This window comes from Pyrus communis, chromosome 7 (assembly GCF_963583255.1).
Source record: "Pyrus communis chromosome 7, drPyrComm1.1, whole genome shotgun sequence".
NCBI classification, from domain to species: Eukaryota; Viridiplantae; Streptophyta; class Magnoliopsida; order Rosales; family Rosaceae; genus Pyrus; species Pyrus communis.
In genome coordinates, this window is record NC_084809.1 from 8,849,997 (window position 1) to 8,867,232 (window position 17,236).

The 17,236-nt window shown below is 39.4% G+C and overlaps 1 protein-coding gene across 1 annotated transcript; it reads left to right on the forward strand.

The window, feature by feature from the left end:
* The first annotated feature begins 536 nt into the window (after positions 1-536).
* LOC137740505 (callose synthase 7-like) lies at positions 537-10,829 on the forward strand. Its single transcript, XM_068480358.1, has 28 exons — positions 537-659; positions 854-1,279; positions 1,497-3,020; positions 3,612-3,693; positions 3,787-3,836; positions 3,922-4,008; positions 4,123-4,230; positions 4,441-4,535; positions 4,620-4,701; positions 4,819-4,982; positions 5,084-5,207; positions 5,335-5,447; positions 5,559-5,661; positions 5,747-5,898; positions 6,150-6,259; positions 6,367-6,474; positions 6,561-6,629; positions 6,735-6,918; positions 7,011-7,122; positions 7,363-7,485; positions 7,606-7,724; positions 7,830-7,913; positions 7,982-8,094; positions 8,171-8,400; positions 8,822-9,619; positions 9,728-9,778; positions 9,925-10,110; positions 10,253-10,829. The coding sequence occupies exons 1-28, from the start codon at positions 537-539 to the stop codon at positions 10,499-10,501; spliced, it is 5,769 nt and encodes a 1,922-aa protein (XP_068336459.1). The 3' UTR covers positions 10,502-10,829.
* Positions 10,830-17,236: the final 6,407 nt, after the last annotated feature.

Consider the following 17,236-nt stretch of genomic DNA (forward strand, 5'->3'; position numbering starts at 1 on the left):
GTACGAGTGGTCTCCTAAATCATTTCATCAACCACAAGCTATGGTGGGTGTGGTGGTCTCTCCCAACCTCTGGCATCGTCGTCTTGGTCACCCCAGCCATCAAACTCTCCAACAAGTCCTTCGTATGTCTTCCATTAATGTGTCTTCCAAGCTGTTCAAGTCTGTTTGTCATTCATGTCTATGTAATAAAAGCCATCGTCTCCCGTTTGGAACTTCGTCTCTCACCAGTCATGGTGCATTAGACCTCGTTTATAGTGATGTTTGGGGCCCTGCTCCATACTCTTCAATTGATGGTTTTTCTTACTATGTTATCTTTGTTGATCACTTTACAAAATATATATGGCTCTACCCTCTCAAAAAGAAATCTGATGTGTTTTCCACTTTTGTCACCTTCAAAGCACTAGTTGAAAATTACTTCAAAAGAAAAATCACTAGGTTATACACTGATGGTGGGGGCGAATTTATCAAACTCCAACATTTTCTCTCATCCAATGGTATCACCCATCTTCTTACACCACCTCACACTCCTCAACACAATGGAGTCGCCGAACGACGACATCGTCATATTGTTGAAACTGGTCTCACACTTCTTCATCAAGCTTCTTTACCTCTCACCTATTGGTCTTATGCCTTTAAAACAGCTACCTATCTTATCAACCGTATGCCCACTCCGATTCTTAATAATCTCTCCCCATTCACTCAACTATTTGATGAACAACCCAACTACTCCCGTCTTCGTACATTTGGGTGCTTGTGTTTTCCTTGGTTACGTCCTTACAATTCCAATAAATTACTCCCTCGTTCCCGCCCATGTCTCTTCCTTGGTTACTCATCTAATCAAAGTGCGTTTCAGTGTCTTGATCTTTCCTCCCACAAAATTTTTATCTCTCGGCATGTCCAATTCGATGAGTCCACTTTTCCTCTTGCTAACCTCCCTTCCTCCACTCCCCATGTCACGGTTGATAACTCTCACACTTGGGTCTCTTCTCTTTCTCCAGTTACTCATGTTCCTGTCCACTTACCCACCAGGCCTGTTGAGTCGGTTGTTTCCTCTTCGCTGCCACCACACGTCACATCATCATCATCATCCTCAGAATCTGCCCCTGTCTCAGAACCGTCACCATCCGCTGCCCCGATCCCTATTGCTGATGCTATCCCTTCTCTCTTACCGTCACCCAATCGCCAAGCATTGGTCCCTACCTCTACCGCACCTATATTCACCCCACCATATTCTCCAACCCAAACTGATCACGTCCAGCCACCTCCCCCCAACAACTCCGTTCGTACATACACTAGAAACCCTCATAGGACTGTTGTCACCTTTCCATCCTCTAACCCAACCTCCCTCAACCCCCCCCCCCGTACCTCCTATGCTCCCCAATCATTCCATGATCACCCGTGCCAAAGCCGGTATACACAAACCCAATCCTCGGTATGCTATGACTGCTACTAAACATCCCATTCTCTCTTCAGTTGAACCGACATGTGTCTCTCAGGCTGTCAAGGATCCCCTGTGGCGACAAGCAATGTCCAATGAGTTCAATGCGTTAATTCGCAATGGTACATGGGAGCTCGTTCCTTCCCTTCCCTCTCAAAATCTTATTGGTTGTAAGTGGGTGTTTCGTATCAAACGGCATCCTGATGGCACTATTGACAGGTACAAGGCACGCTTAGTTGCCAAGGGTTTTCACCAACGTCCTGGTGTTGATTTTTCAGATACTTTCAGTCCGGTGATCAAACCTACTACCATACGCATTGTTTTGCATCTTGCCGTGACTCATAAGTGGCCAATTCGTCAGTTGGACGTCAACAATGCTTTCCTTCATGGCACACTCCGTGAAAATGTCTATATGGTCCAACCACCTGGTTTTGTTGACTCCAATCATCCATCTCATGTGTGTAAATTGAGGAAAGCCCTCTATGGCCTCAAACAGGCTCCCCGGGCATGGTACAAGGAATTACACTCATTTCTGCTCTCCCATGGCTTTGTCAATGCCATCTCTGATGCCTCACTCTTTCTCTTGAATAAAGGGACTGCTGTAATTTATTTTTTGGTTTATGTTGATGATCTTCTTATTACAGGAAACGATTTCTCACTTATAGCAAAGTTCATTCACCTGTTGGCAACTCGGTTCTCCGTCAAAGACCTGGGCTCCTTACATTACTTTCTTGGTGTTGAAGTCCTTCCCACAGCCACTGGCCTATTTCTCTCTCAGCACAAGTACATTCATGATCTTCTTGTCAATGCCAAGATGGATGGTGCAAAGGCTGTCAGTACACCTCTCTCCACCACTCACTCACTCATGCTCCATGATGGCTCCTCCCCAACGGATCCCACTCCCTACCGTCGTCTTGTTGGTGGACTTCAATACCTCAGTCTTACACGCCCTGACATCTCCTTCACAGTCAATAAGCTCTCTCAATTCATGCATTCTCCTTCCGAGACTCACTGGCAGGCACTCAAGCGTCTTCTCCGCTACTTGAAGGGTACCCTTTCCTTTGGCCTTCATCTTTGTCGTCGCCCCTCTCATCGTCTCTATGCCTTTTCCGATGCTGACTGGGCTGGTGATCGTGATGATCGCAAATCTACGACTGGCTATGTTGTCTATCTTGGTGGCAATCTCATCTCTTGGAGCTCCCGCAAGCAGCGGTCTGTCTCTCGCTCCTCTACCGAAGCCGAATATCGGGCCATTGCTGCCACCACTGCTGAACTTATATGGATTCAGTCCTTACTGCGTGAACTTGGCATTTCTCTCCCCACAACACCGGCTGTTTCTTGTGATAACATTGGAGCCATGTTCTATTGTGCTAATCCGGTTCTCCATTCCCGTATGAAGCATATCGATATTGATTTTCAGTTTGTACGGGATCGTGTCACTCGTGGTCTTCTTCAAGTCTCTCATGTCTCCACTACTGATCAGCTTGCAGACGCTCTAACCAAATCCTTGCCACGTCCACGTTTCCATCTCCTTCGTTCCAAGATCGGTGTCTCCGATGGTGCCACCGTCTTGCGGGGGCGTGTTAAGGAATCTGCTCCATCCTAACAGCAGACATGATCTGCTCCATCAACTGCTGCTCCATCAACTGCTGCTCCATCAACTGCACAACTGCAATATTCCTGACAGCAGACATCATGTGCTCTGCTGCTCCATCAACTGCACAACTGCAATATTCCTGACAGCAGACATGAACTGCTCTGACGTGTTGCAGCATGGGCAGCAAGCACGCCAGCTTTAGTTTATTACATGTGTCTTTAGTTTATTGCATATGTGTGTGTGTAAGATGTATATAAAACATTTAACTGTTATTACAATAAAGATTAACAGAAAACATATCATTTGTACACAGAATTCCCTGGCCACCACAGAGGCTCAACTTAAGTACTCATTTGTACGAATCGTAAGTGTATGCATGGTAAATGGATGCCAAACTTCATTAACTTCCTGTTGACAAGTTGATGCGTAACTATGGAATAACTACTCACTTTCTTGGGGTGTGATCACTTTATTTTCGGATCATGTTTCGGTTACTATGCAGCGTTTTTCCTTCGAGGATCTGCTAAACTCATTTTTTTTAAGTTACTAATCGGTATTTGTATATTATGATAACAGATACTGCCACTTGTTGCACCTACAAAAATAATAATGGAGATGCCTATAAGTAATTATCGATGGCATGAGTTCTTTCCAAATGGTAATATTTCAAACTTTGCTATACCGCTTTCACTTAAAACGTTTTTAACTGTAGCCTGCTCTTACTACAAATTCACATTTGGAACTGCTGTAGTAACTCGTAATATTGGCGTTGTTATTGCAATATGGGCTCCAATCGTCCTGGTAAGTGAACCCCGGAAGAATTCTGTCATATGATAAAATTTGCATTTCTTGTACATGCTTACTTTTATTGATTATTGGTGTATAGGTTTATTTTATGGATGGACAAATATGGTATGCAATATTTTCTACTATCTTTGGTGGAATTCATGGAGCCTTCAGCCATCTGGGTGAGGTCGGTGGCAAATTTGTTCTCTCTGTTTACATTTAACGTGTCCATATCTGTCTCAGGCTCTCAGCTTGTCTTGGTTTCTTCCCAATGAACCCTTTATAACTATTTGTCTCTCAGATACGGACCCTTGGGATGTTGAGGTCCAGATTTGAATCTGTGCCTTCTGCTTTCAGTAATCATCTTATGCCGTCACAAAATGAGTATGCAAACAAGGAAGGACCATTGGTGGTACTAATTTAATCACTGTTTTCATATTGCTCTATGTACATGGAATTTAAGTTGCTTTTGCCCCTCATAATATATTTCATACCATACATATATGATTTGCACACCACATACGGATGCAGGTAATTTGTTTGGTATTTCTTGTCAATCATGACCTGAAATCTTTTTTCTTCCATGTCTTTGACTAAAGTAGACACTTTGATGTGGCAGAATGAGCAACGCCAACGAAAGAACATTGCTAATTTCTCTCACGTTTGGAATGAGTTCATAACTTCAATGCGAGGGGAAGACCTTATCAGCAATAGGTAAACTGCTTCTTGCTCTCTAATTTACCTTTCAACTTAGTTTTAGCAAGTTGCTGATTATATCCATTCAAAAAAACCGTACAGAGATAGAGATCTGCTTCTTGTTCCATATTCATCAGGTGATGTGTCTGTTGTCCAGTGGCCTCCTTCCTTGCTTGCCAGTAAGGTATAATTTACCTTTCAACGCAGTTTTAGCAAGTTGCTTTTTTACATGCCTTCATATGTTAATTTTATGTACAAATCCAATCAGTAACTCTTATTATTGTTGTTTTCACATGTGAAGATTCCGATAGCATTAGACATGGCAAGATATTTTAAGGGGAAGGCAGATGATGATTTATTTAGAAAGATTAAAAATGATAGTTGTATGTACTCAGCAGTAACTGAATGCTATGAGACACTCAGGGATATTATATATGGCCTTTTGGAAGATGAAGCGGATAAGATGTAAGTCAGAAGCATACCAGTTTGAATGTCATAGATAACCAGAATCGGCTTGCACAATTTTATCCTCCCTATTATAAAGTATGTTTCATCTTGCATATCAGGATTGTAAACTGGATATGCTCTGAAGTAGACAGTAGCATACAGCAGCATAGATTTTTGACTAAATTCCGCATGAGCGGGCTGCCATTTCTTAGCGAGAGGTTGGAGAATTTTCTAAAGCTCTTGGTAACATACTTCCTTCGATGCCTTTCTAAAATTTGTAGTGCTGAGTTTTTCAGTAATGAACTGATAGTCTAGACAACGTAGACATTATACATTTCCTTTCTGAGTACTTCAGTTGGTGCGTTGGCAGCTACTCGCAGATGAGGATGATGATAATGTCGATAGTTCCATGCATCAGATAATCAATGTCTTTCAAGATATCATGGAGATTATCACACAGGATGTTATGATCAACGGCCGTGAGTGAGTTCTAAGAAATAAGTGCATTCTGGTGACCGAACAAAAAAATGTCATAACCACCAAATGGGCCTTTCCATCTCCTGTGGTTTTATGGTTTTGTTATTCTCTGTGCAGAATACTGGAGGCAGCACATCACATTGATCCTCAAAATGTCAAGAGGGAGCAAAGGTTTCACAAGCTTAAGATTGGCTACAGACATAAGGATTGGAGGGAGAAGGTAACTTTGGGAGACATTCTTTTGTTATTGACATTAACTGATTATCTAAGATTTTTGGGTCTTACTATCTTCTATGTTAACAAAGGTAGTCAGACTTCATTTGATTTTGACCGTCAAGGAGTCTGCCATCAATGTCCCTCAAAACTTGGATGCTCGCAGGCGCATCACCTTCTTTGCAAACTCCTTATTCATGAACATGCCACGTGCTCCCAAAGTTCGTGACATGCTCTCATTCAGGTCTGTCATTGTAAACGCTCAGTTTGTCAATGGTAAAATTAGGCTACTAAATGGAATAAGGAAATAACAAAAAGGCCCCCCTTTGGACATGATTTTTGAGACTTGGTTGAAGTTGAAAGATCAATATGGTTTTTCTTCCAACATTTTTGTTGAAGATATATGTCTCTTACCTCTTTCAGGATTTTCTTTTTCGCTTCGGGATCTGATAATTGCTAAAATAAGTTCAATATTCTTCCTGATTTATATTTCAGTGTTCTGACTCCTTATTACAAAGAAGATGTGCTCTATTCTGATGAGGAACTTATACGAGAAAATGAGGATGGAATCTCAATTTTGTTCTACCTGCAGAAAATATATCCTGGTGCGTGTCAGTCTCATATCTGCATTATTCTTTTCGTTTTTTTTTTTTTTTTTTTTTTGAAATTGACTTGAACTTACCCTTGCCAACCAACTATGATTGCCAATTAGATGAATGGAAAAATTTCAAGGAACGGCGAAAAGAGATTCCTGAGAAGGACAGATCAGAGTTAACTCGTCAGTGGGTATCTTACAGGGCACAGACACTTTCTAGAACAGGTCTGCATCAATTCGTAAATTGGTCTCTTGTATAATTATCATTTAATCATGTGAACTTATACTTTTTATCTGTATTTTTCTGCTAGTGAGAGGGATGATGTACTATAGGAAGGCTTTAGACCTTCAGTGTGTCCTGGAAACAGCAGGAGATAGTGGTTAGTGGTTTCTGTAGCAGATAATGGGTTTCAAGATCAACGTTACCTGATTTTGATTCCAAAATTTTTTAAAAGCTAGTAAAGTGGCATCTGGTTATGTTGCAGATTTTTTTGGAGGCTACCAAACCTTAAACGAAAATGATGAGCAGGCTTTTCTAGATCGTGCACAAGCTCTGGCAGATTTGAAGTTTACATATGTACTTTCTTGTCAGGTCTATGGTGCTCAGAAAAATTCCAATGAACCTCGGGATAGAAGTTGTTACATTAATATCCTGAAGCTGATGCTAACGTGAGTCAATAGTGCCGTAGGTTAACAATGAGTAGATTCCTTTGCTATTTGAATTGTCGATGGCATCATTTAATATGTAAACTTTTTTGTAGGTATCCATCTCTACGTGTTGCTTACATAGATACAACGGAGGAGCAAGTGAATGGAAAACCCCAAAAAACTTACTTTTCCGTTCTAGTCAAGGGAGGTGACAAATGGGACGAGGTATGGAAAAAGACTGCTTGTTCTGTACACACTGAACCGTGCATAGCATAGTAGCATGTACATTATGTATATATTGTAATAGTACTTTTGATTAGGTGTCCATTTCGTTGTAGACATGCTTCATCTATAAACAAGTGTCCAGGAATCCACACATAGAATGGAGTAATTAAGAACCGTATGGAGTAATTTCGAATGTTATGAACAGTTAATAACTGATAATTCATTTTCTTGCATTGCTAGGAAATATACCGTATCAAGCTTCCAGGTCCTCCTACAGATATTGGCGAAGGAAGACCTGAAAATCAAAACCATGCCATTATCTTTACTCGCGGAGAAGCCCTGCAGACAATAGACATTAATCAGGTAGCTCTCCTTGTGTCTTTATGTAAAAATTATATCCAAAGTGGGTCATTTTTACCTTCTTATTGCCTGAAAGAGGAAAAAAGTGTCTTATATTGTGCTTTATTCATCCTCTTTTTCCAGGATAATTACTTCGAAGAAGCTTTCAAAATGAGAAATGTGTTGGACGAATTCCAAAAGCATCGTCGTGGGAACCAAAACCCCACAATATTGGGTCTAAGGGAGCATATTTTCGCTGGAAGGTCAGCCTTTCAATATATCTGTTCAAAATTTATGGACCTTAATGGGATGATTAGAGGCAATTGTAGTGTTATATGCTTATTTTTCTTTTCCTTCTTAATGTACAGTGTTTCATCAGTTGCTTGGTTCACGTCGAATCAAGAGACCACTTTTGTAACCATTGGCCAAAGAATTTTGGCAAATCCACTGAGGTAAGCCTTAAGTTACATTTGACTGAGCCACATTCTAATACCTATCTAATGCCATTCCAACTTGACAGGGTACGGTTCCATTATGGTCATCCTGATATATTTGATAGAATCTTCCACATAACAAGGGGTGGCATAAGCAAAGCTTCAAAAGTAATAAACTTAAGCGATGGTATATTTGCAGGTAATTTTCCATTCTTAACACGATCATCCGCTAATTTAGTATTATATCTGCTGACTAATTGTGTTGATGCCTTCAGGGTACAATTCAACTATGCGTGGGGGATTTATAACGCATCACGAGTATATCCAAGTAGGCAAGGGGCGTGACGTGGGAATGAACCAAATATCACTTTTTGAGGCTAAGGTTTCAAATGGAAATGGAGAACAGACACTTAGCCGTGATGTTTACCGGCTTGGGCATCAGTTTGATTTCTTCAGAATGCTGTCCTTTTACTTCACAACAATTGGATTCTATTTTAGTAGTATGGTATGCTAGTGAGAACTAATCTCATTTGTCTAATGATTTACTTTGTTCCATTAGTAGTTTATACTGAGTAGATTTCTTAGACAACATGCTTGGGAGAACTAATCTCATTTGTCACTGTACTTCAATAAACCATCCCTTGTCTATTTTAGTAGTTGGCATTGTTTAATTCACGTTTGAATGATTATATATGTTACTGACAATGTCCTTGACAGGGACAATAGTTATAGATGATAAAGCGGCAAGCCGTATTCACAATAAATTGATTGAATCTGAGAATTGTATAAGTAGGAAGGGCATTATTAGAGTTTTGAGGATGCGTTTTGGTTGTCTTTGGCTTTATGTGTTTATGTACTTGAAGGGGTGTGGTATTATACAACTGACCTATGTATTGCAGCTTGACACGGACATTATATTGTTTCAGGTAACTGTGCTGGCTGTATATGTGTTTTTATATGGACGTATGTACATGGTTATGAGTGGGTTAGAGAAGGAGATCATGGAGAATCCAGCCATACATGAGAACAAAGCCTTCGAAGAGGCTTTGGCTGCCCAGTCTGTCTTTCAACTGGGCTTGTTGCTTGTGCTTCCCATGGTAATGGAAATTGGCCTAGAGAAAGGGTTCCGCACTGCCTTGGGTGATTTTGTCGTCATGCAGCTGCAGTTGGCCTCTGTTTTCTTCACATTCCAACTTGGAACAAAAGCCCATTACTATGGAAGGACAATCTTACACGGAGAATCTAAATACCGCGCAACTGGCCATGGTTTTGTTGTCCACCACGCAAAGTTTTCCGAGAATTATAGACTCTACTCACGCAGTCACTTTGTGAAAGGGTTGGAAGTGCTGATTCTGCTGATTGTTTATGGAGTCTATGGGGAATCTTATAGGAGTTCAAATCTTTTTTGGTTCATCATTTTCTCCATGTGGTTTCTGGTTGCTTCGTGGTTGTTTGCTCCTTTCATATTCAATCCGTCCAGCTTTGACTGGCAGAAAATTGTAGATGATTGGACAGAGTGGAATGGGTGGATGAGAAACCGTGGTCGTATTGGGATATCACCTGACAAAAGTTGGGAATCATGGTGGGATGAAGAACAGGAACACCTCAAATACACAGGTTTCCGGGGAAGAATTCTTGAGATAATACTTGCGCTTCGGTTCCTTATTTACCAATATATAATTGTTTACCACCTTGATATAGCTCATCACAGCAAGAGTTTACTGGTAATATTCTTGTTCGATTATATTTGACTAGTTGTTCTCCTGTTGGCCTATAAATAGTTGTTTAGCCTTAAGGCCTAATTTTTACCACTTATTTCAATTTCTTTGCAGGTTTATGGACTTTCTTGGGTGGTTATGGTAACTGTTCTTCTCGTTCTAATGGTATGCAAATAAAAATCGCTAATAACTAATAAGTATGTTTGATGCAAGGTTGTTTGGACTTGGTTTTGACTGGGTTACAGATAAAAATGTTACTTCTCGGATAATATGATATATCTAATATTGCTTATTTTGCATGTTTCCATCAGATAGTTTCCATGGGTGGACGAAGATTTGGCCCCAACTTTCACCTCAGGTTCAGGATTTTGGAAACGCTTCTGTTTCTTGGTTTCATGTCAGTCTTGACTGTCCTATTTGTTGTTTGCGGCCTTACCATTTCAGATCTATTTGCTGCAATCCCTGCCTTTCTACCAACCGGCTGGGCCCTTCTTCTGGTAAGTTAAATGTTTTATGGAGTTCAAGCATTGGGAGTTTTTTCATTTCGAAATACCACTCTCAAAATTATGCTTAGAAACAATGTCCCAAACTTTTCCCAATTGTATTCATTAAACCAATTGTTTGTTTCGTTCTTTCAAGATCGGACAAGCATGCAGGCCGGTGTTCAGAAGGCTAGGATTCTGGGAATCAATCAAGGAGCTTGGACGAGCATACGATTACATAATGGGACTAGTAATCTTCACGTCCATAGCCATTTTGTCATGGTTCCCGTTTGTATCAGAGTTCCAAACGCGTATCCTCTTCAACCAAGCATTCAGCAGAGGCCTGCAGATTTCCAGGATTCTTGCAGGAAGGAGAGACAAGACTGCGTCTTGGACAGAAACTTAAAAATTTCCATCTACATCGAAGCTTTTAGCATCTCTAAGTTCATATCCGCAATTAGAATATAACTAGAAAGTGATGCTTGCGTGTTGCTGCGGGATTAAAAATTGTATGAAAAATTGTGTAACTTCATTCTCTTCATAAGCAATGTTTTGTTTAGGACCTTGCAATGCCTTAACTCACTCCTTAGTTAATTTACCTGCCTCGTAGTGAATATAGGAATGTGGTGACTTAGCACTTGGGTTACCTAAGTCTTTTGTCTATAGTGGATGATGTGGGTATATACAATCCCATTGTAATTCCCTTTGAATTATGAAATAACAAACTTATCTTTTCTCTACAATTTTCCTTGTTCTCTGCAACTTTTCTTTTCTCTACAACTTGTTCCCCTCTTGGTGCAGCTGGAACCTATCATTTGGTATCAGAGCCAGGTTTCGATCCTGGGACCTGTGGGTTATGGGCATGCCCAGAAGGCGGAATTCGAGTGCCAAGATGAAGAGATGCTCGTCGCTGGCATAATTCATCCAAGCATGAGTCATTTTTCTTCGCCTGCATTCTTGGTGGTTAAGAATGACTCTTCCTGGCATTTTTGTGTGGACTATCGCGAAGTCAATTCTGTCACCATCAATGATTGTTTTCCAATTCCCATTATTGATGAGCTATTGCCTGAATTGCAGGGGGTGGTTATTTTTTCGAAACTGGACCATTGATTGGGCTACCATCAAATCCGTATACATGGGGCAGACATCCATAAAACGGTGTTCCGCACTCACGAGGGTCATTACGAATTCACGGTCATGCCTTTTGGCCTTACCAACGCCCTTGCAACGTTTCAAGCATTGATGAATTCCATCTTGAAGCCATTACTCAGAAAATCCGTCCTTGTTTTTTTTCTTTTTACGACATTTTGGTTTTCAGTGCTTCCTTGGCTCAACATGTTGCCCATTTAGTTGTGGTATTTGACATCTTACAGGCATATCAACTGCATCTGAAACCATATAAATGCCTTTTGGTCAGGACTCCATTGCCTACTTGGTTCATATCATTTTTGCCAATGGAGTCACGGTTGATCCCTCCAAAATTGCTGCCATTGTGGACTAGTCGACACCTACTAGTGTTCATGCTCTTCGAGGATTTTTGGGTCTCGCGAGGTATTACTGTAAGTTCGTCCGACATTTTGGCCTTATTGCCAAGCCCTTCACAGACTTGCTCAAAAAATACGGTTTTCTTTGGTCCAAGGACTCGAACACCGCCTTCTCGGCTCTCAAGGGTACGCTGTCCACCACCCCAATCCTCGCGCTGCCCGATTTTACTAAGTATTTAGCCATTGAGTGCGACGCCTCCAATGTCGGGATTGGTGATGTGTTATCCCAAGACAACCACCCGATCTAGTTCCTTAGTAAGCCTATAGCCCCCAAACACCAATCTATCTTGGTGTATGATAAGGAAATGCTCGCGGTGATATTCACGGTTCAGAAGTGGCATCTATGCTTAATTGGCCACCACTTCAAAATACTCACGGATCACCAGACATTGAAATATTTCTTGGACCAGCACATTACTACTCCAGCACAATAGAAGTGGTTACTGAAACTTCTCAGGTACAACTATACTATGGAATACCGCTCTGGTGCTTCCAATGCAGTCGCCGATGCTTTATCCTGCCATCCCAAATTACTCTCCTTAATGGGTATCTTATAGCCATTGTTTGATTGTGTGGCAGCAATACAAGCAGCCCATACCGTAGACCCCCAGGCATCCGACATCCTCAAAGCATTGCACCAAGACCCGACCAGTTAACGCTCATTTCAGCTCCAAGGTGACCTTCTCTATTACAATTCTGGAATTTTTGTGCCTTCCACGTCGCTCTGGCGTTCCCACCTTCTCAAGGAATTCCACGCCTCCCCCTCTTCAGGTCACTTTGGCTTCTTGCACACTTACAAGCGCCTCACCCACAACTTTAATTGGCATAGCCTAAAAAAGGATGTAAAGAGTTTCGTGGCAGTTTATGAAGTTTGCCAAAGAACCCATTATGAAACAATTAAACAACCTCGACCATTGTAGCCCTTATCCATTCCCATCCAAGTGTGGACAGATATCGTCATGGACTTCGTCGAATGTCTACCCACAGCCAACGAATGGGATGCTATCTTGGTCGTAGTGGATCACCTCTCCAAATATGGACGCTTCATCCCTATCAAGCATTCTTATACTACCCCCCAAATTGCAAATATCTTCATTCATGAGGTTTTTTGTTTGCAGGGGATACCAGCGTTCATTGTAAGTGACAAGGATCCGACTTTCATTAGTGAATTTTGGACTGCCTTTTTCAAACATTAACATACAGTACTTTCTAAAAACTCAGCCTATCATCCACAATCTAACGGCCAAACAGAAGTTCTCAACCGCACCTTGGAACACTATCTGAGGAGCTTTGTCATGGACAAGCCGAGCACGCGGTTACGATGGCTTCCGTGGGCCAAATGGTGGTAAAATACTACCTTTCAGTCCTCCATCAAGATAACACCTTTCCAGGCAGTCTATGGCTACCCTTTACCCTCTGTGTCGTCTTACCTTCCCGGCTCCTCGCCTGTTCACTTGGTGGATATCACTCTTCAGGACCATGACACTTCACTCAAGCAGTTCACGGAAAATATGCACATGGCACAACAGAGGATACATCAACAAGCAGATAAGCATTGGTCGAAACACACTTTTCAGATAGACGATTGGGTCTTTCTCAAACTCCACCCCAATCAGCAAACATCGGTGTCTAAAACTCACTGCCCAAAACTGGTTCCTCGCTACTACGGCCCCTTTCAGGTGATCGTCAGAGTTGGACCAGTTACTTACACCTTGGACCTTCATCCTCAGTCACGCATTTATCCCACCTTTCACGTGTCTCTACTTAGCTTGGTGCCCACATGGCTGCCTCAGCCACTCTTCCCCTGGTCTCTTTTGATGGATCTTTTCTATGGTTCTCAGAACGGATCCTGCAATGTGGCATGTTCAAACATGCCAACAAGGCGGTCACTCGCTAGCTTATTAAGTGGACAACTATGCCGAAGCATGACGCCACGTGGGAGAACGCCGACTCTATCTTAAACTGTTTTCCAAAGCCTGTCCTTATGGGGTGCCCTGTTAGGACCCTGTAATGCCTCGTAGTGGAATATAGGAAGGTGGTGACTCAACACTTGGGTTACCTAGGTCTTTTATCTGTAGTGGATGATGTGGGTATATATAATCCCATTGTAATTCCCTTTGAATTATGAAATAACAAACTTTCCTTTTCTCTATAACTTGTCCCCCCCTTGGTGCAGCTGGAACCTATCACACGTAGGCTAGGCAAATAGGTCCCTGAACTGTGGTGAAAACCAAAAATCAACCCTGCACCCAAACGAATTGGAGTCACGTGTGGCCTAGGAGGGCAATGTCGTCATTTAACTATGCAACAAAGAGAAAAAAAGCTTGCTAGAAAACCAAATGGAGGGCATTTTCGTTCGCGCACTGTTCGTGAAAAGTGCACGTTGGTTTGGGTTTTAGTATAGGAATAATTTATCCTGTGAAAATCCATAGAATCACAACAATTAATTTTATGAGGAAGATTAAGTAGAGTTCCTTTTTAGTTGCTTGTCTTTGCCACTCACTGCCTATTCCAAGTTTCATGTATATCATTAGCTGCTACCATCTTTCCACTTATGATGTTAAATTGCATAATTTTGAATGTTCACTGGAATTGGTGGATGCTTCCAAGAATATACGGCCTCGTTTCGTGTCTAGGACTAGATTGATAACTTTCTAAATAATGGTTTATTTGTTCAAACTCAATCTTGTATACCAAATGAGGCCTAAGTTCTTGGATTTGGAGTCCTTTGCCTTTGAGTTAGGCAAAGAATTAGATCTCCTAAAGCACCAACCTTTGGTAACCAAATTTTTTCTCTCCAAATTTCTATTTTCAATTTGAACTTACATACAAAATTGAATGAAAATGTATTAAATTAGATAATATTGATTTTGTTTAGTACATGACCAATAATTCAACAAATGAGAAATGCTAGGATTAGTCATTAGTAAAAGAATTTATGCAGGGTTGTTCATGCAATTTGAAGATAACATAAGGTTACTGATAAAAGGTTATGTGTTCAAGAAATAAAAATTTAGTCATTAAATTTTTAACAAACCATCATCAATTACTTGGAACGTGGTATTCAACTTTAAACATATTGATAAGGGTTTTTATTGCATATAGTCCTTAAAATTGATCCAACTCATCAATGTAGTCCCTCAATTTCACAATCAATCAATTTCATCCTTGAATTTGACTACCACACATCAATGTAATTCTTGCCGTCTAAATCCGTCAAATTTTATGTTAATTTGCAGATGTGGCAAAAAAAATCTTTTTTTTAAGTTTAAAAAACAATTAAAACGAAGTAAAATATTTTGTTTTGTAACAAAATAAAATTTAAATTAAAAAGCAAAAATGATACCAGCCATATCGCCCTAGCCCAATCCGCCATTGCCACACTCACCCGCCACCCTAAGTCCAACCACACCCTGGTGGCGGTTATGCGAGGTATCTTTAAGATTGAAGCTTGAAGGTTTGAATGGAGCTGAGCTCAATTTGCAGATAATGTGTGCCTATAATTCAAATCCCCACACTGCCAAACTGAGCACGCCATTAATGGATTCAAATACGCACCAACCCAGTTGCACCAACCAATTTTGGGTAGCTTAGAATTTGCTCCGACCTCCCTGCTCGCCAATTTTGTCGACGGGGTGTGACTGGCTTAGGGTAGATGGGTATGATAGATAGGCGGATGCGACGGAGTAGACATCGTTGGACATTTTTTGTTTTTATTTATTTGATTTCTAATTGTTTTTTTTTAACTACAAACAAGTGAAATCTTTAGGTATAGTCTACGTGGCATCAAAATATTGGTTATGTGAGTTTTCTGTGTGCCACATCAGCAAACTAACAAAAAATTTTACGAATTTAGATGGCAGGGACTACATTGATGTGCAGTAGTCAAATTTAGGGACGATATTGATTGATTTTCAAATTGAGGGACCAAAGTGATGACATAGGCTAATTTTAGAAACCATTTGTGATAAAAACCCTATCGATAACTATGTAATTGAAATTTCGATAATATTATAATATGAATGATGTCCAAAGTTTGTAGTGTGTTAATATGCTTGTCCATATTAAATGGTCAGACTGTTTGACCCAAATAATGAACAACAACAACAATCATTTACATATCGTTCGTATTCATTTATTTTTTCTATTTTATGTTATTCGTACTCATCATTTTCATTGTCATTCACATGAATGATGTCCAAAGTTTGTAGTGTGTTAATATGCTTGTCCATATTAAATGGTCAGACTGTTTGACCCAAATAATGAACAACAACAACAATCATTTACATATCGTTCGTATTCATTTATTTTTTCTATTTTATGTTATTCGTACTCATCATTTTCATTGTCATTCACATTCTAATATGCTCGAAATATTAGAAAGTTAATCATAAAAATAGGGAATTGTTATTTGCACTCAACAAATTTCATTTTGCATTGTTCACAAGTTTATATTTCTTTCTAAGTATAAAAAAGTTTAGAATGCAAAATGAGAATTGTGAAGTGCAAATAACAATTCTCTAAAAATATTAGAAAATTAAATATGCTCAAAATAAAGCGTTTGAATTAAAACTTACCAGTCTCTCATCATCCACTAACGCGTGTCAATTGCTCTTTGTATTTTAATTTTTTGTTAGATTTTTAATTCTTTATTAAAAAAAAACTTAATTTAAGATCTTTTATTTCTAATAAATTCATAAAAAAGAGCCACTAACTTCTTTACCTGAGTGAGGTTGTTTCTTTTAAAATTTTAATATGAAAATTGACAGAAATGATTTTTTTTCTTAATTTTAGGATCGAAATAGAATTTTACAAACACAACATTAGACCCGGTAGTTTCTGACACAATACGAAAACGCTACGAAAATAACGAGTTCTTATTAATAACGGGTTCTTAACTAGTATACATGCGAGTAACACATGGGTAACCTATTTCGACCCGTTAAGAAAAAAATTATTTTGATAATTTTAAAGTTTAATTACTAAAAGATTTATTATAAAATACTTAGCCATATTAATATATACAATACATTCTATATTAAATATATAGTTTTGTATTATTATTCTATTTGTATAGCCAAGAACTAAGAAGACATACATACAAGTATGAAAAATGTGAAAGAATATATAAACACTCGTGATTCATCATTATTCCTTCACGAGTAAATAATGATTATACTTACATTATCGTTTAGATTTTTAAAATCCCCCAAACCCTCATGAATAATGTTTTATATTTGAGGGAAAAATTAATAATAATTATTGTAGAAGTGTAAAGAATGTAAAAAAAAAAAAAAAATATATATATATATATATATATATATATATATATATATATATATATATATATATATATACAATCACTCATAGTGATAAGCTTTACAACTTTCATGAAGGGGTCAGCTTCAAAATCCAACACTATAATCCATAAACCTTAAATTTATATTTAACCATCGATTATCATTTACGCTTTATTCTTCTTACTTAATTTCATTTTTAAAATTTTCTTTTTTGAAAAAATGATCATCTGCCGGATGTAAGAAGATGAACGGTTTAAATTTTCGATATCACGTTTCGATATTTACGATTAACAGAAA

Bases quoted from the DNA above. Each gene is read 5' to 3' on its own strand.
- LOC137740505 (XM_068480358.1), top strand. From the start codon at position 537: ATGGAGTCGCCGAACGACGACATCGTCATATTGTTGAAACTGGTCTCA. The intron at 660-853 runs GTATGCCCACTC...AGTGCGTTTCAG, and splicing joins AGCTACCTATCTTATCAACC to TGTCTTGATCTTTCCTCCCA. The intron at 8,095-8,170 runs GTAATTTTCCAT...TGATGCCTTCAG, and splicing joins AAGCGATGGTATATTTGCAG to GGTACAATTCAACTATGCGT.